This window comes from Ovis canadensis, chromosome 23 (genome assembly GCF_042477335.2).
Source record: "Ovis canadensis isolate MfBH-ARS-UI-01 breed Bighorn chromosome 23, ARS-UI_OviCan_v2, whole genome shotgun sequence".
NCBI lineage: Eukaryota > Metazoa > Chordata > Mammalia > Artiodactyla > Bovidae > Ovis > Ovis canadensis.
In genome coordinates, this window is record NC_091267.1 from 67367901 (window position 1) to 67386677 (window position 18777).

General features: G+C 42.5%; 1 protein-coding gene across 1 annotated transcript; it reads left to right on the top strand.

Moving 5' to 3' along the window:
* The first annotated feature begins 3485 nt into the window (after positions 1–3485).
* On the top strand, positions 3486–17579 carry DYNAP (dynactin associated protein). Its single transcript, XM_069569334.1, has 9 exons — positions 3486–3592; positions 6200–6421; positions 7216–7422; positions 8667–8897; positions 10084–10237; positions 12229–12338; positions 12900–13013; positions 14280–14426; positions 17205–17579. The coding sequence occupies exons 1-9, from the start codon at positions 3509–3511 to the stop codon at positions 17337–17339; spliced, it is 1404 nt and encodes a 467-aa protein (XP_069425435.1). The 5' UTR covers positions 3486–3508; the 3' UTR covers positions 17340–17579.
* Positions 17580–18777: the final 1198 nt, after the last annotated feature.

Genomic DNA, 18777 nt, shown 5'->3' on the forward strand with positions numbered 1-18777 from the left:
TGCTCAATCTTTTCAAACCTTTATGTTCAGTTCAGTTCAGTTCAGTTGCTCAGTTGTGTCTGACTCTTTGTGACCCCATGAATCGCAGCACTCCAGGCCTCCCTGTCCATCATCAACTCCTGGAGTTCACTCAGATTCACGTCCATCGAGTCAGTGATGCCATTCAGCCATCTCATCCTGGGTCGTCCCCTTCTCCTCCTGCCCCCAATCCCTCCCAGCATCAAAGTCTTTTCCAATGAGTCAACTCTTCGCATGAGGTGTCCAAAGTACTGGAGCTTCAGCTTTAGCATCATTCCTTCCAAAGAAATCCCAGAGTTGATCTTCAGAATGGACTGGTTGGATCTCCTTGCAGTCCAAGAGACTCTCAAGAGTCTTCTCCAATACCACAGTTCAAAAGCATCAATTCTTCGGTGCTCAGCCTTCTTCATAGTCCAACTCTCACATCCGTACATGACCACAGGAAAAACCATAGCCTTGACTAGACGGACCTTAGTCAGCAAAGTAATGTCTCTGCTTTTTTTTTTTTTTTAATTTATTTTATTTTTTTATTTTTTAAATTTTAAAATCTTTAATTCTTACATGCGTTCCCAAACTAGGTTGGTCATAACTTTTCTTCCAAGGAGTAAGCGTCTTTTAATTTCATGGCTGCAGTCACCATCTGCAGTGATTTTGGAGCCCAGAAAAATAAAGTCTGACATTGTTTCCACTGTTTCACCATCTATTTGCCATGAAGTGATGGGACCAGATGCCATGATCTTCATTTTCTGAGTGTTGAGCTTTAAGCCAACTTTATGTCCATTGTAAAGATGAAGAGGACTTCCCAAGTGGCTCAGTGGTAAATAATCCGCCTGCCAGTGCAGGAAACATGGGTTTGACCGCTGGCTTGGGAAGATCCCCTGGAGAAGGAAATGGCAACCCACTCCAGTATTGTTGCCTGGGAAATCTGTGGATAGAGGAGCCTGGTAGGTTATATAGTCCATGGGGTCGCAAAAGAGTCAGATACAACTTAGCGACTAAATAACAAACAACAAAAAAAATGAAGAGCTTGAGGCACAGTAGGTTAAATAAATCGCCCTGGGTCACACAGCTACTAAGTAGCAGAATTAGGATTCAAACCTTGATGGTCTGGCTCCAGAATTTTTACTCTGAAACATACACTATAAAATTGTGCCCTGGTTAGGGACTGATACTCATATAGTATATACTGGTGAGGCTGCACCAGCTGTATTTCCATTGAATCTTATTGACCACTCATGGTAAAGCACATCCCCTTTTTAGAGATGTTAAAATGTAGAATTTTCTGTCCGACAAATGCACCAGGAAAATTGAACAGGAAAATATGTTTTATGGTACTGTAATTGCACAATGAGAAACTCACCTTGCTAGCTCCACAGATAAATTATTTTGAACATTTTATTATCTCAAAAATCAAATGCCATACATTTCAATTCCAGGTCTTTATGGGAAAAGGCTAAATTGATATGAGTCACTGACAAGTCTTAGATTTCATGAGATATGGTAGGAAAGTCACAAAGTCACTTCCCATCATTTGAGCACAGGTTAACCTTCAGCCTTGTCAGAGTCAGAGCTGCCTGACCCAGATAGGGTCTATATTTTTACTACATGCTCTCTTAATAAGCTACTTCCTGGCAGCCAGACATATAAAATAGAATGCAAGTAAGAATGCCTAACAAGTGGAATTGTGCCAGGACTCGAAGTCTTAGCTCAAAATTATATTTTCAGATTGGCCCTGTCTTTTCTTTCTGTCTTAGACAGAGTTACTCTAATTCTGTCCTCCCAAGATCTTGTGCATACTTCTATCATAACTCAGCATATTGTTGGGGAAAACTATTTGCTTTCCTTTTTGTTTTTCCTACTAGATTACATGCTAATAAAAGCCTTGTTAATGTGTAGAGTGGTATATAGCCTGAAATAGAGTAGGCATTTAGTCCTATTTATTGAAGGAATAAGGGACAAAGTAGATAATTAAATAGTTAATTCCTCTAGAGAATGGTAGATAAAGAAGAAAGTATGGGAGACCCCTGTAAGTTAATGGTTACTCAAGAAAGTAGGTTTGCTTAACCACAAAACTAAGCAGGCTTGCTTAGCAACAAACCATGCCACAGAAGCACAAGATACGCCTCAAAACAATAAAATAATGGTGGCATGAGACCCCCATTCTCCTCAGTGAGCTCAGTAAGTAAATGACCCCTATGATATGCTCTCTGCACCCTTAAAATTCAATAGTTTATGGAAAGGTGACACTTGAAAGACGTTCATTGTACTGAGACCTGAAATAGTTTTTCCATGGAGCCCCAACAGTCCTGGATTGACCATGTAGGGACAAGAAAACTCCTGTGCCCAGCCTGGAGAAGGAGCTGATGATGGAAGCATGATGTCCACTTGAGAATGAAGGAGGAGGCGGCCTATTCCCCCTGCCCACTTTCCCTTTGATGAAAAGAATGTAGGCCACCAAGTTCCGAGGGTGGCACCTTCTCACCCAGCTGTGTGTAAGCCTCACAAATGTCCTATTCTAATAAATAACTTATCCTTTAAAAATATTTATTTTTGGCTGTTCTGGGTCTTGATTGCTGCTCACAGACTTTCTCTAGTCACTTTGCCCCTCGCTGAATTCTTTCTGCGCTGAGACATGAAAGACCAGAGCTCCTTAGAACCCCCAAAACACCACCTACTGGTTTCAGATGGTTGATTGTTTTGTGGGTTATAGTAGTAGATTTTTAGCTTACTCAGGAAAGATGATGTAAAACAAGTTTTAAAGATATAACTTTTAACAGCATTATCCAATAAACAAACCACATGGAACAATCAATCACACTGTCGAGAGACAGGGATTCCTAGGTGGCACCAGTGGTAAAGAATCCACCTGCCAGTGCAGCAGACACAAGAGACATGGGTTCAGTGCTTGGGTTTGGAAGCTCCACTGGAGGAGGAAATGGCAACACACTCCAGTATTCTTGTCTGGCAGGACTGATATGGGTGAAAAAACATTTGTACCCACATCAAACTCTGCAGAGAACCTGATGTTATGGGAGAATCTTTTGATAAAGGGTATCTTTGCTCCTACTCTAAAACTAGGTGTGTGATTTGGGGCAGGTATTACACCTCTTGGTGCCTAGGTTTCTAATTTACAAAATGGGAAGAATCACCGGAATACCTGACAGGATTGCTGTAAGAATTAAATCCCATGATGTGTGGAAAGCACTTAGTACTGTGCTCGGTACTTAGTGGAAGGGAGGAAATAAACGTTAGTAGCTTCTGTTATTATCTGTTGTATGTGTCATCAGTGAGCAAAGAGTGGTGAACCAGAAATGTTTATTGGTCTCTAATTTGGCAATTCTTTCTATGGTTTTTTTTTTTTTCCACTTGACTTTCAGCTTTATATAAGCACTTCCTTATTTAAGAATGATCATTCTTCTCAGGGGTTTCTGCCTTTGCTAAAGTTGCATCCCTCCCGTTTTTTTCAGTGGATTGCTTGCCCTCTTAGCCAATGGACAATTTAGCATTTGAAATGAATGAAGATGCAGAGCGAAAGGTTGTGTCTGAGGGGAAGATGAACACCTTCTCCAGAATGGTAAGAATGTAAATGGGGATTTACATCTTGAGATTACTTGCCTCAAAACCTTTATGCAGATCTCAGGAAAGAGCCCCTCCTTAGACCAGTTTTCTTCAAGTGACCTTCTAAAGAAAGCTAGCGTGTCCTATTCTGAAAATCTGACCTGCCTTTTCTCTCGTAAACTGTTAACTCCTGTAGCTGTTTAGTGGCCCAGCTTTCTATGAATTGTTGTTCCTGGCATTAGTGAGTTATTTATTGTTCACTTATACAATGTTAAACTGAATATGTTGGTAAATGATTATGCTATACCAAACATATCATTAAATAATTTAAAACATTAAAAAAATTTTTTACTCATTAAAAAAACTACATTCAAGTATTACAAAATATTGGCAATATTCTCTGTGTTGTATAATAATACATCCTTGTTGCCTGTCCTACACTCAACAGTTTGTACTCTTATTCCCCAATCCATTGTTCTTCCCCTGCACCCACTGGTAATCATTAATTTGCTCTTTATATGGTGAGTATACTTCTTTTTCTGTTATATTCACTAGTTTGTTATATTTTTTTAGATTCCACATATAAGTGATATCATTCAGTATTTGTCTTTCTTTGTCTGACTTATTTCACTTAGCACAATGCCCTCCCAGTCCATCCATGTTGCTACAAATGGCAAGGAATTTTGTTCCTTTTTTTATGACTGAGTAGTATTCTGTCATATATATACTGCATCTTCTTTATCCAGCCATCTGTTAATGGACACTTAGGTTGCTTCCATATCTTGGAGATTGTAAATAATGCTGCTGTGAATATTGAGGTGCATGTATCCCTTTGAATTAGTGTTTTTGTTTTAAATATATACTTGGGAGTGAAATCTCCAGGTCATATAGCAGTTCCATCATTAGTTTTTTGAGAAACCTCCATATTGTTCTCCACAGTGACTGCAGAGTTTACATTCCTACCAACAGTGTACAGGGTTCCCTTTTTCCCACATCCTTGCCAACATTTGTTATTTGTGTTCTTTTGAATATTTATGAGTGTTAAAGTAAGGCTTCCCTGGTGGCTCAGAGGTTAAAGTGTCTGCCTCCAATGCGGGAGACCCGGGTTTGATCCCTGGGTCGGGAAGATTCCCTGGAGAAGGAAATGGCAACCCACTCCAGTTTTCTTGTCTGGAGAATCCCATGGATGGAGGAGCCTGGTAGGCTACAGTCCATGGGGTGCCAAAGAGTTGGACATGACTGAGCGACTTCACTTTCACTTTCAAAGTAAGACTATCTATGTTAGAATTATTAATGATCAAAAACGTACTTGATCAGAGAGCAAGACCAGGAACTCAGAGAGCAGTGGAAAAGGACTCCTTGCTGTCATTGAGGATAGTCATCATTTTAGTGGTCAGAGGAGTAAGGGCAAGTTGGTTCAAAGGTTGGGGTGAGTATTTTCTTGGCAGCTTTCAGTAATGTGGATTGTAACTCAGAAATAAGTGTGATATGAAACCAGGAAGTAGTAACATAGAAATACATGGAAATACCGTGACTTAGAGTTGAGTGATGACTTAGGTCATATAGGTAATACACATAATAGTGTGTATTATTACTAAAGGGAATTTACTGAAGCTATTTAAATGAGGGAGGGAGGGGGAGACAGAGACTTGTCAGGTCAGGCCCATTGATTACTGATATGTTACTTATTCCTATGCATGTACCTGTACACATAAATGCATTTGTATATTCTGGAACCAAAACATTCTTAGAAAATAGCTCCTTATAATCTCATTGATTTTCAGGTGAAGAAACTGGTAAATAGGGGCTAATTGACTGATTTGGAAGTACTTAGTTGGGTACTTAATTTCCTTAATTTATTGTGTGCCCCAGTCCTCAAATGTTTATTTTTATTCTTGTTCATTTGGGTGTTATCTGAGGTATGGGCCACGTATGAATGTCCTACAGTCCTTGCACTTGCCCAGCTGCTAGACTGAAGAGAGAACCTGAGCCAGCAGCAGACACATCAGTGGTGCACTGGGCAGGGTGTCTTACAGGTCAGAGGCCAAGGGCCTAGAAGGACACCCACCGGGTACTGCTGAGGGCAGGCAGGACACAGGCTCGATTTTCCCTGCACAGGGGAGGAGGGGGGCTATCAATTATAAGGGGCCTGATGTTAGAAGGTCTCCTGGGTTGCAGGGAGACTGTTGGAATGCATCTCCCCACAGCTCTGGCTTAGCAACCATTGCAAGGGCCACTGTTCCTCCGTGATGACTGAACATACCAGAGCCGATGTGGTCCGAGGGCTGGAGCAATCATTAGTGGGGGTCAGGCCGATCATGCACGTGGTTACTGATTCATTTCCCCTTGGGAGGGGAGGAAGTTGTGTGCATCAGGTAAGGGTGAGGCAGAGTGGGGAAGGGCTGTACAGAGAGCAGGAGAGCAGCCATCTTACGGGGCCTGACCATGCTGTGAGTGTGTGTGTGTGTGTGTGTGTGTGTATTGATTTACACATCTCTCATTTTACTCAGTTCGTTTATCCCACAAATGTGCTTTTTTTTTTTAAAAAAAGAGAAAATAAACCAAACAGTTGGCAATGTTTCTGATGCCTCACGAGTGGAGAATAATTTCTAATTTCTTCTAGGAAAAGACAAGGCAGTGGTCACTGATGAGCATTTTCCTGGTGTGTCTTTTGGCTTGCACCATTACCACGGTGATCGGAGTCCTGATTGTCTCCTTGGTTTATGTCAACAACCCTCAGCCTCATTCAGAACCTGGAGCCCAGTCTCTGCAAACAGCAATTCCCGTGGTGCCAAAGGCTGTTGATCCAAAATTTCAGTTTCTTTATCATTTACCTAAATCCAAGGTATGCTGCTAAGTCACTTAATTGTGTCTGACTCTGTGCGACCCCATAGATGGCAGCCCACCAGGCTCCCCTGTCCCTGGGATTCTCCAGGCAAGAAGACTGGAGTGGGTTGCCATTTCCTTCTCCAATGCATGAAAGTGAAAAGTGAAAGTGAAGTCGCTCAGTCGTGTCTGACTCTTAGCAACCCCATGAACTGCAGCCTACCAGGCTTCTCCGTCCATGGGATTTTCCAGGCAAGAGTATTGGAGTGGGGTGCCATTGCCTTCTCTGTGGTATGGATCACACGTATTAAGAAAAAGAATCATCTATTATAAATGATGATTTCAAAATGAAGTTTCCATTGCTTGTTTACTAAGCTGTGTTCTCTCTTCATTGGAAAGAAGTAGCTGTGGGCTGTTTGGATGAAGGGAAGTGAGGGATGGAGAAGGGGAAAGGTGGGTGGATGTTGGCTCTGGGCTGAACTTTGCTTTAGTAGCTGGTTCTCTGGGAGGTACAGGAGGACAGATGGAAAGCCCTGTATTTGCTTGTCAAGATAGGTGTTCGTTTTTCTAACAGGGACTAATGGCACTGTTGTCTCCTGGAGCCTTGTAGACCTGTTCTTTCTCTTCTTTTTTGGGGGGACCTCCCGTATCCACTCACCCCCGTATCCACTCACCCCCGTATCCACTCACCCTCATATCCACTCACCCCTGTTTCCTTTTTCCCTGTGCTGCCCTCTCACTCTGGGGGCCACGGTGGCCTCACTTTCCTCAGGAGATGGCCTCCATGCTGATGGTTCGCCTACGACTTTCCAGGTGTTTGAGTACCCTGGTGGCACAATCCAATGGGCCCGGTACAGGAACAATGCCAACGACTACCTCAGCATTGAAGAGGAGGCCTTTGGCAGCAGCTTGAATAGCCAGAGATCACAGATAAGCCTGGGGACCCTGAGAATAAAAAGCAGTGGCCTCCGAGCCCCTCACTGGCACTTCAATGCCAACGAACATGGCTATCTTGTACAGGTATAACTGGTTTGCCCACATTCTGTGCTTGAGCATTTGTGCATTGTGTCCTCAGGCTATTATTTAGGTTGTTGCAAAACCTACTTAACTAATAGGATGATAGACAACATCCAGGCTTTGGCTGTGTACCCAATTAGACCAGTTAGCAGTGCCTTGGAACATTAGACTGTTTGTCTTAATTATTCGTGGCATCAGTTTGAACTTCTTTCTTCAATATAAAATCATTTTTCATACATTGTTAAGCTCAGATCACTGTTCCATCCTTTGAGCCAAAGCTAAAACTGGTAGCTCTGATCTAATGATCAAAGAGACTACAGCTTCCCTTTAGGGAAAAAAGCAGGGACTGGAATAACGAACTAGTTTGCTGATGTTCAACCTGGAGTCCCTGAGATCCGCCAATGGTATGCCCTTTTGTGGCTTTTACTTTCCAGAATTCTTTGGAAGTAAAGTGAAATAGAGCTGGAAGTGAAATGACTGTACTTCCCTGAATTGCAAATAATTCATTAATTCTGAAATGTATTTATGGCTTCTGTGTTCCAGACACTGGGGAAATTGGAGTGATTAAGCTTTCATAGAACTTTCAGAGTTTGGTCTTACCCTGGTAATCTTGTTAATAGATGAGCCAATTTTTGTGTGTGACATATTTCTGTTATTGCTAATAAAACTCCTTTTTTATACTTGGACAATTCACTCGATTTTAGAATTTACAAGAAGAGAGATTAGAGCTTCATCTATGAGATTAAGCCCTCCTTAGAAGAATACTTGGACATAACAGTAAATGCACTATGTTATTCCTATTATTAAAATTATATGTAGGCTTTTTCTTACCTGGTAAATATATACATATCTGTTTGCAAACACACAAACATACAGAAGCGTACACATGTATGTCTGTGCAACCATCTATGAACACACACATGTACTTGCAGTCTTTTCAAACTAGCATGATCTTAGAGCTCTGAATGCTCAGTGGGGTGGTATTACCCCGAAGAGGGCAAAAACTGGTTGTTAGCAGGGTGAAAGTATCACTCCTTTTATGTCTACAGCATAGATGTACGTGTAGTACGTGAGCAGTATGTGTATGCCATATACAGGTCTCCAGTACCTCTGTAATGGTAACGTTTCATAGGGTGGGGATTAGAAAAACAGTCTAACATGGTACCTTAGAAGGCAGGTAATGAAAAAAGGTTGAAAAGCACTGCTTTAAATTGATGTTGGGATATGCTCTTCCATTTCCATTTCAGGGGACGGCATGGGTTGGGGTGGTTGACGATGGTGCTGTCGTTACCACGTACAATGTTACAGCTGGCCAAGTGATCTTCTTCCCAAAAAACACAGTGCACTGGATAAAGAATGTGGGGAGTGAAGACTGCTTTTTTTTGCTCTTCTTTTCTACACATGAGGAACTTCAGACCCTGGATGTTGATGATGTATTTTTTTCTACACCTGAGGATATTGCTTCCCGGTCACTTAAGGTCTGTATCACTGCTGAGAATACTTCCAGGTCAATTAAAGGTGTGTACCACTGCTGAGAACAAATCCTGAGAGGGTTTGCATTCCGTGGGCACCAAGAAGGCATGGCTGTTCGAGTTTCTAAGGTGGCAGTCAACAAAGTAACAGTTGGGTAATGGGCTCAAGAACATGACTTGCTTCCTATTTAACACATAAACCGCCTCGAAGTTGAATTGCTCTTTATTTTCCCCTATGAAGGGCTTCTATAGGAAAGTATTTTTAAAAAATATTTTGTTTTAATATTCATTTCTTTGGCTGCATCGGGTCTTAGTTGTGGCATTCGAAGACGTTGCAGTACACAGGCTTCTCTGTTGTGCGTGGGCTCCAGAGTGTATGGGCTCAGTAGTCACTCTGTGGCATGTAGTTACTCAGCAGTTACTCTGTGGTATGTGGGATCTTAATGCCTCTCAGTTGAGTTCAGTTCAGTCACTCAGTTGTGTCCGACTCTTTGCCACCCCATGAATCGCAGCACACCAGGCCTCCCTGTCCATCACCATCTCTGGGAGTTCACTCAGACTCATGTCCATCAAGTTGGTGATACCATCCAGTCATCTCATCCTCTGTCGTCCCCTTCTCCTCCTGCCCCCAATCCCTCCCAGCATCAGAGCCTTTTCCAGTGAGTCACCTCTTCGCATGAGGTGGCCAAAGTACTGGAGTTTCAGCTTTAGCATCATTCCTTCCAAAGAAATCCCAGGGCTTATCTCCTTCAGAATGGACTGGTTGGATCTCCTTGCAGCCCAAGGGACTCTCAACAGTCTTCTCCAACACCACAGTTCAAAAGCATCAATTCTTCGGCACTCAGCCTTCTTCACAGTCCAACTCTCACATCCATACATGACTACAGGAAAAACCATAGCCTTGACCAGATGGACCTTAGTCAGCAAAGTAATGTCTCTGCTTTTGAATATGCTATCTAGGTTGGTCATAACTTTTCTTCCAAGGAGTAAGCGTCTTTTAATTTCATGGCTGCAGTCACCATCTGCTGTGATTTTTGAGCCCCCCCAAAATAAAGTCAACCACTGTTTCCACTGTTTCATGTTGTAGCATGTATCAGTACTTTGTTTCTTTTTAAAATTTAAAATGTTTATTTATTCGGCTGTGCTGAGTCTTAGTTTGCAGGTATCTTATACGGTCTCTTATGTGTTTCAGCCTGAAGGTGGAATTAATTTCATTAGAACATTCCATAAGCAAAAGGAGGATCAGGGAGTCAATCTTCCTCCCAACTTGGCAGAACTTGTTGTCAATGCTAATTACTCACAGTCTCCAGATAACTTTGTGTGGAGGTACTTTTATGACTTGAAAGGTATAGTATGTTATTTCATGAAGGCTTTTTACTTTTTGGTTAAGTATTTATATATATATGATTACATAGGTATATTGGATTAAGATGTAATGTGTTTTTGTTTTATTTGTTTTTTTTTTTACAGCAAGGCATAGTTAAGAGAACTTTGAAAAAACACATTTCTCAACAGAGTAGGAAATGAGAGAAAAGGCCTGGAAGCAAATGAGAATGTGGGAAAAAAATTCAGAGCGTGAGAGGGTGTGTGTTGGGGCTGGGCAATGCTGTAGAAGAGCCTGATGATAGAGGAGGGGTCCAACCATGTAGCAATTAAGTGGTTTATTTTTATTTATTTTAAAATTAATAATTGATTAATTTGGCTACATGGGATCTTTGTGCAGTGAAGATCCTGTGAAGGTCTCTGCACGCAGGATTTTTGTTGAGGCACATGGGCTTTCCAGTTGTGATGCACAGGCTTAGTAGTGAAGGTGCTCAGGCTTAGTTGCTTTTCAGTTTGTGGGATCTTAGTTCCCCCATCAGAGATTGAACCTGCATTACATGGTGGGTTCTTAACCGTTGGACCCAGAGAAGTCCCAATTAAGGGGTTTTAAATAGGAGAGTGATACAGTGAGGTTTTTAATTTACCTATTTTTATCATTTATTTTATATTATCTTATTAAGGTGTAATTGACATACAACATTATGTTAGTCTCAGGTATACAACACAGTGATTCAATATTTGTATGTATTATGAAATCATCACCACTATAAGTCCAGTTATTAGTAACATCACCACTGTACATATTAATAGTTGCAATTTTTTTTCTTAGGAGAACTTACAAGATCTTAGTAACTCTAATGTATGCATTGTGAAGTGAAAGTCACTCAGTCGTGTCCGACTCTTTACAACCCCATGGACTGTAGGGTCCGTGGAATTCTCTAGGCTGGAATACTGGAGTGGGTAGCCTTTCGCTTCTCCAGGGGATCTTCCCAACCCAGGGATCGAGTCCAGGTCTCCTGCACTGCAGGTGGATCTTTACCAGCTGAGCCACAAGGGAAGCCAGTGTATGCTTTACAGTGTTGTTAACTATGGTGCCTCGTTCTGCATCATGTCCCCATGACCTGCTTATTTTATAACTGGAAATTTATGTCTTTTGCCTTTCTTCACCCATTTCAACCAGCCCCATTGCCTGCCTCTGGCAGCTACCACTCTGTTCCCTGTACCTGTGAGCTTGGGCACATAGATTGTTTCCGTATGTTGGCTATTGTAAATATGCTGCAGTGAACGAGGGTGCAGCTGTCTCTTTGAGCTGGTGTTAGTTTTTGTTTTTGGAGTAATGACCAGCAGAATTGTGGAGAATGATTGCAAGCGGCCAGCTGAGAAGCAGGGAGATGAGTCAGGGACTCTTGCAGTCTTTCAGGTAGGGGATGATGGTGGCCTCACTCTGTAAAACAGAAAGAATTGTTGAGAAGCAGGGAATTTAACTGACAGGACTTCATTGACTGATTGAGGAGAGAGGTTTAGGATGAGTCTCATGTTTTCCATGGGCTTCCCTGGTGGCTCAGACAGTAAAGAATTGACCTACAGTGCAGGAGACAGGGTTAGATCCTTGGGTCGGGAAGATCCTCTGGAGAAGGGAATGGCAACCCACTCCAGTATTCTTGCCTGGAGAATCCCCATGGACAGTGGTGCCTGGCAGGCTACAGTCCATAGAGTCACAAAGAGTTAGACACAACTGAATGGCTAGTTGTACAACCAGGTCCCCTGAGTTGAACGTCTTAAAAGAGGTCACTGTATGTTAGAAATTTCAGGAGAACTTGGGAAGGTAGGATAGCATCTGGCAGTATCAGGTCAATATCTTGGCGGCACACAGGATGTGCTCTTGTACTTCCTACCACATAAACTTCTGTGACTATAGAAGGGCTGTTCCTGGGACTGCATTTGGCTCTCCTTTTGTGGTACCATTTTGAAGTAGTTTTGTCTTATTTTGTTTTTTAAATTTCATCTGATTTAGGCTCAAAAGAACATCGATTTCCTGGAGGAATAATACAGTTGGCACAATATTGGAAAAATAGTAGTGAACTGAGCCACAATGAAAAAATTTTTAGTGAATTCCTGAATCAGGTAATCGAGAAAAATGTTTTGATGATTATCAAAATGGATGAAATATGAGCTTTAGGTTGGGTCAGTGTTTTTGGACAAAGCAAAAGGAAAGAGCTAGTCAAACACTCGTTGACTTGATCAATGCAAACTATTGATTGAGGCCTCTTTGTGAATTTGGAAGCTTAACTTCTTGGCATGGATGGTTACATTAATAAAGAGACTAGAGGCTTGTGAGATTTCTCTTTTCATGTGTTTTAAATGCTCAACTGGCAGTATTGTTTAATGACTAAGAGCACCACTCTGGCATCAAATCCTGTGATTCAAACCCCAGTTCTGCCATGGTGTGTCCCGAGTTTACTCAGGCAACCTAGACTTTAATTTCATCTCATACGGTTGGTGGCAATCTTGCAAGATTGTTATAAAGGACAAGTGACATAATAACTGTAAAGGAATATAAAAAATTTCCTGTTCTCAGTGAGGGCTTTATAAATATTAGTTACTACAATGATTATATGAATTGTTAAATTGCTGAGTTGAATGTTGGCTAAATGTTGGAATTCATTTTTCTTTTTCTTTCTCAAGCATCAAAAAGCCCTCAGTCTGAGTACACTCAGGATTTACAACAATGGATTACGACAGCCACACTTTCATTTTAATGCAAATGAAATGGGATACGTAATAAGTGGATGTGCAAAGGTAATTTCTCTGTGAACAGTTTTTTTCCTGTACTTTCCTTTTCAGTGCAGAAGGAAGCAAACAGGAGGTATTTCTTTGTTTTGGTTCAGTTGTTGGTAATAGAACAGGACTTTGTGCACGTGGCTTTCTGGGCATGGTTTCCATAGAGGGTACCATGCATGTCCTGGGAGGTAACTTCCAAGTTTGCTCTTAGCACGAGGAGGGTTCTAAGAACATTCAGAACTGATAGAGAGGTTTATCACTAATGGTGAAGGGCTGGAATACCTGCTTACATTTTCTGAGTTTTGCATTCTCTGGTAACGCAAGCATTTAGTGTGCTCTGCTTTGGGGACCATGAAATTGGCTGTTTGTCTCTCAGTGTGATATGAGTGGGGGTGGTGGGCAGGTGTGGAGCCCCAGTAAGGTGGCCATATATCCCCTTGGTGAAATTATTAATAGCACCACTTTTGACTCTACAGAAAGTCCTGGTTTGGGTGATCAATTAATTGTATGAGTACCATAAGAAAAGCCACACAAAGTATCATCTTATCACAGTGATTTGACAGTAGCTCCTCTGGGCTTTTGTAGGGATCCTGGGAAGATATACAGGTAAAAATGGGCTTCTCTAGCTTATATCTGCTTCACTTGTGACAGATAGAATCAGACCAGACTGAAATTCACCTTTTCTGTCATCCGGAGCAAAAGTTTTACGTTTTTAGAGGCGACAGCTCTAATAAACGGGAAAAGGGCATTGTCATTAATCCTCCACAGATATCCTTTCAAGGATCAGATGTCCTTTGTGAGGTGCTTTGTGTGCATGTGTGTGCGTTTATGTGCATTCAGTCTCCAGCCCTGTTAAAGGAAGAGCCTTAGGATGCTGCTCTCCCAGAGGCTGACTTTTCCCAAATGAGTGGGAAGGAGGGTGTAGGGGCAGTAAAACGCTGGCATTTAAGTCCTCTGCCTAATTAGTGAATGAAGGTCATTGACACCCTTAATTAGAACATGGCAGTTGATGCTCTTTTTGTATGAAGTTCTGCAGTGTTGATTTCACTAATGCATTTTGAGGGACATTTACTTCAATAGAGTATCTCCTAATTTTTGTGGAACTGCGTCTCAGAAACAGGAGCATGAATGTGAAAGATTGCCTCTTTTTTGCTGTTTACCTTCTCTAAGAAGTCCCTTTATAACTATGTGCTTTTATTGATCTGTTCACTGTGAATACTTATCCTTAGTGAATATATGATTTTGTTTGCTTCAGTTCAGCATAGTTTTTTCCCCCCTCCTTAGGTGGGCATTATCAATGCTCAGAGTTCCACAGAGTTTGACATTCACATTGGAGATGTGATATTTTTCCCTACTGGAACCCAGCATTACATTAAGAGCACATGCGATGAAGATTTGCTTCTCATTCTTGCCTTCAGCACTGGAGACCAGGTGAGAATAAGCCAGTGTTGGAGATGTTGGTGAGTGCCAGTGATGTGCAGAGTCCTCTGCTAAGCAGTGTGTCTGGGTCATAGAGGGGACTCAGCACATGGATATTGAATCGATGACTGATTTAATGAACTGGCTGAACCAACGTGTGAAGAGGAGAATTGGAGGTCAAGTAATCTTTTCATTTGGTTATAAAGGGATCCAGTACCTCACATTTCTCTCTCAATTCCCCGAATTCTCAACCAACTGAGAAAAAAAGATGAAAGAGTAGCGTGTGTGTGCTCAGTTGCTTCAGTCGTGTCCGACTCCTTGCAACCCCATGGACTGTAGCCCTCCAGGCTCCTCTGTCCATGGAGTTGTCCAGGCAAGAATACTGGAGTGAGTTGCCATGGCCTTCTTCAGGGGATCTTCCCAACCCAGGGATCGAACCTGTGTCTCTTAAGTCTCCTGCATTAGCAGGTGGATTCTTCACCAGTGGTGCCACTGGGAAGCCCAAAGAGCAGCATACAGAGACTTAGAAAACCATTTCTGTTACTAATCATGAAGATATTTGGGAATATGATTAGCATCTTTGGGTAGGTGGGTTTCCTGATATCTGTTGGGTTGGCCAGGATTGGGTTGGCTTACTGGTGTTGAGGTGAGCTCTTACTCACCTTATGGCATAGAGAAACACAGCCTGCGTTTTGAAGCTTTGCCAGCTCCCTAACAGAGAGGGAGGAGGTGAAGTAAGTATGGCCAATTTATTCTTCTGAAATTTATGGTAGAGAGATAAGGGAGAAAGAGAGAGAGAAAGGAAGAGGGAGGAAGGAAAAGTCTCTTGTATATCGAAAGAAACTATAGGAGACATGAAGTAGCATGAAGTGTGACTCAGCAGTGCTCCTGAGAAGGAGTAGCATTCCCTCCCATCATTGTTTAAAGCAAATCTAATATACCATGATCTGTATTATAAAACACATATTAAGAGAAATTATTTGTTAGATTAAATAGTTGTTTGCTCTTAAAAATTCACCCCAGTGTTCCTTAATTAGATGGAATAATGTGTTTGAAGAACAAGAATAAGTAGTAGAACTTAGATTTTAGAAAAAGGTCTTAGGACTAGATTCCCTGCCGAGACAGGGTGATAATTATGAGTCTGGGACCCCTGGGGCAGGTCCAGAAATGACAGGCCATGGTTCTCTTGGCCATGGTTCTTCCCACGTGGAGACCCAACAAGATCTCCAGCGGGGAGCACGGTGTGGATTCTGCAGTTTCATCAACAAGACCTGTACCAAGAGGCAAGCCTGTCCTGCTGGGTGATGCTCATTTTCCGTGATGACACTTCCCCTCTTCAAAGGAGACTGGAAAACTCCAGAGTCTGCTTCTCTGAGTCTCCAAACCTTTCTGGTGGTACCTGGGGTGAGGTTTGTGGAGAGTTCTATGAGGAGGATATGCAGTGGAAAACTGTTAACAGCTGTAGACTTGCTCGGGGCAAGGTGGGGGATAGGATTCTGGTGTCCCATACTTTTGGAGCCGGTCTCACTGGAGTTGGACACGACTGAGCGACTTTCACTTTCACTTTTCACAAGATGCAAATTTCCAGTTATAAATGAAAAAAGGCATGGGGACATGGTGCAGAGCAAGGTGCACACTGGCTTCCCTGGCAGCTCAGCTGGTGCTTTCATTGCTACCGCCACCCCCTTGGTCTTTATTCTCCACAGTTACTATCAGAACAAATCACGAAGCAAAATCCAATCCAATATAAGTAGGAAAAGAAGGGAAAAACATCAAGAGAGAGGAGGGAGAGAGGATGAGAGACAGTCTGAGAGATGGAAACACACACCCAGAAGGAAACAGAGAATGATAGATGGGAACACAGAAGAGACATACGTGCCCAGAAACACACATAGAGAGATACACAGAGACAGAGACACGCACAGAAATAGAGACGGAGAACCACAAGCAGAGTGACACAGACAGACAGAAGCAGCGCAGAGACATACAGACAGAAGGAAACACGAACACAGATGCAGAGAGGGGCGGAGACCCATAGGGAGGGAGAGACAGGAGGAGAGACACATGGACACACACATCCCACACACAGACAGGCCTGTACACACAGGAGAGGGAAAGGCAGACGACCTAGCGAGAAACACACACGGAGAGATTCAAAGACATATAAGCTCAGAGACACACGCAGACAGAGAGAAAGAGAAGCACAGTGAGCGACACGGAGAGACCCACACACATGCAGAAATTGAGAGGCTGGCTGAGAAAGGAGGTGGTGTCAGAGAATGGGGAGCAGAGAGAAGGACAGGAAGGTAGTGATGCAGAGAGGGTGGACAGAGTCAAACCAGCTGGACAGCCCTGCCCCAGAGGCAGAGACAATCGACTGTCTCTGGCTACGGAGAAGGAGGGGCGCTTACCTGGCCACCAGGTGGGCCTCCATCACGTGCCTCTGCGCATGGAGCTCGGAGAGGCCCTTTGGGCACTAATCCCTGCTTCTAGGTGGACAGAAGGTCGTGCTCCCTCTTGAAAGAGAACTAGCTCCCAGTGGGATGGAGGTCCCTTCTAAAGAGATGCCTCGGCATCTGTAGCCATCACTCACTTCCCTTATTCCTGGAGTCGAAAAGGTGAGCTCCCCCTGGCAAGAGAAGACAAGCTCAAGGGGACCATTTGCAGGATTTCACAGCTCCTAGTGTTACATAGCCATGCAGCTACCATTGTGAAAGTGCCCTTATGGCTGTAGGATCTCTGTGGCCGAACTTTGGTGCTGACACCTCTTCTTTTGGTTTCCACTATCAGTTGCAAACCCTTGACATGGATGATTATCTCCAGGCCACTGCAGACCACATCCTGGCTCAGCTTTTCTTCAAGAAGCAAAGTGAGTTTGAGAAGATCCCCCAGTTCAAGGAAGACCAGGCAGTCAACCTGCCTTAGATTTGCTGACGTGTTCATGTCTATTTTTCTCTCTTCATATGTTATTACAGTTTTTAAAGAAGGTCCACTTGGCTCATGAATTTGTAGCTCCTTACAGAATGACATTGGTCAAGCAGGTGTGAAGCAGCCCCACGGGCTCATTTAGCTAAGATCATAGGCAACTTGTGCTAAGCGAACATTCCCGTGTACTCTGCAGCTTATCTACAGAGGGGCTCTGCTCAATTAAATTACTATTTTTTTTAATGGATTTTAGTATGCATGTATATATTTATTTTGCTTTTGTTGCATCAGATTTATTACACCAAATGAAAATCCATTCTTTTTTTTTGTACATCAGTGAAACTTAGTGCCATGTTTGTATTTTTGCTATTCATCACTGTGGAAGGAAGTATGGAGATCAGCCTACTTATGTACATACATATGGATACAGCCAGAAGAACCCAGGTGCATCTAACCTTGTCTGGAGAGTTTAGTGTAGAGTCTTAGGGTAGCCACTCTCAACGCTTTTGTCGACATGAAGATACTTTTTATAAGGCTCAAAATTTCAAGAACTCACACGAATAGTTTACTTATTGTATATTAGCTGAGAAAATACTTAATGGCAAACTAATTATAAATTCAGTATTTTCTTTGAATATATTTGAATTTTAGTAATGCTATCACAGACTATTTACCTTTGAGGAACAGTCATCCCTATATTTGAGAAGCAAGTGTTTCTTTAGTCTATTGGCTGGGTGTGTATGTGGATTTGAAGACTACTTTTCATCACTTAGAAACTGGTAGGAGCTGGTGGTCCCCAAGTTGGGGGTCATTGTCTTAAGTAGAAAAGAGTTTGTTCAAATCTAATCAGTGCTTGATTTTTCTTTGTTGTTTTTTCACTAAGTCGTTCTAACTCTTTGTGACCCCATGGACTGTAGCCTACCAGGTTCCTCTGTCCAATTTTCCTGGCAAGAATACTGGAGTGGTTTGCCATTTCCTCCTGCAGGGGATCTTCCCAACCCAGGGATTGAACCTGTGCTCCCTGTATTGGCAGGCAGATTCCTTTCTGCTGAGCCACCAGGGAAGCCCTGAGTTTTCTTTACAGTTTATCTTAATAGGTATCTGGCACCTCTGCGTTTTGCTTGGGTACCACTGTCAGTTCTGGGCTATACTATATACAGCTCTAGTCAGTATAGACGCTTGTTAATGCTTTCAGCCAGCACCCTCTTTCAGTTATATTTCCCTGACACATAATGAAATTTTTAGGTATTTTAAGGATGTTTGTTCTTAGCCGAAGAAGGAATCTGTTTGTATGTTCCTTTCTCTCTCTCTCTCTCTAGGTGTGTGTTTCTCTCTCTAGATAACTAGCTCTGTTGACTGTATAGAAGATAGAGAGTCAGGAATAACCCCCTTTGATGGGGGAGTAGTTGTCTACATATTATATATGATCAGGTCATGA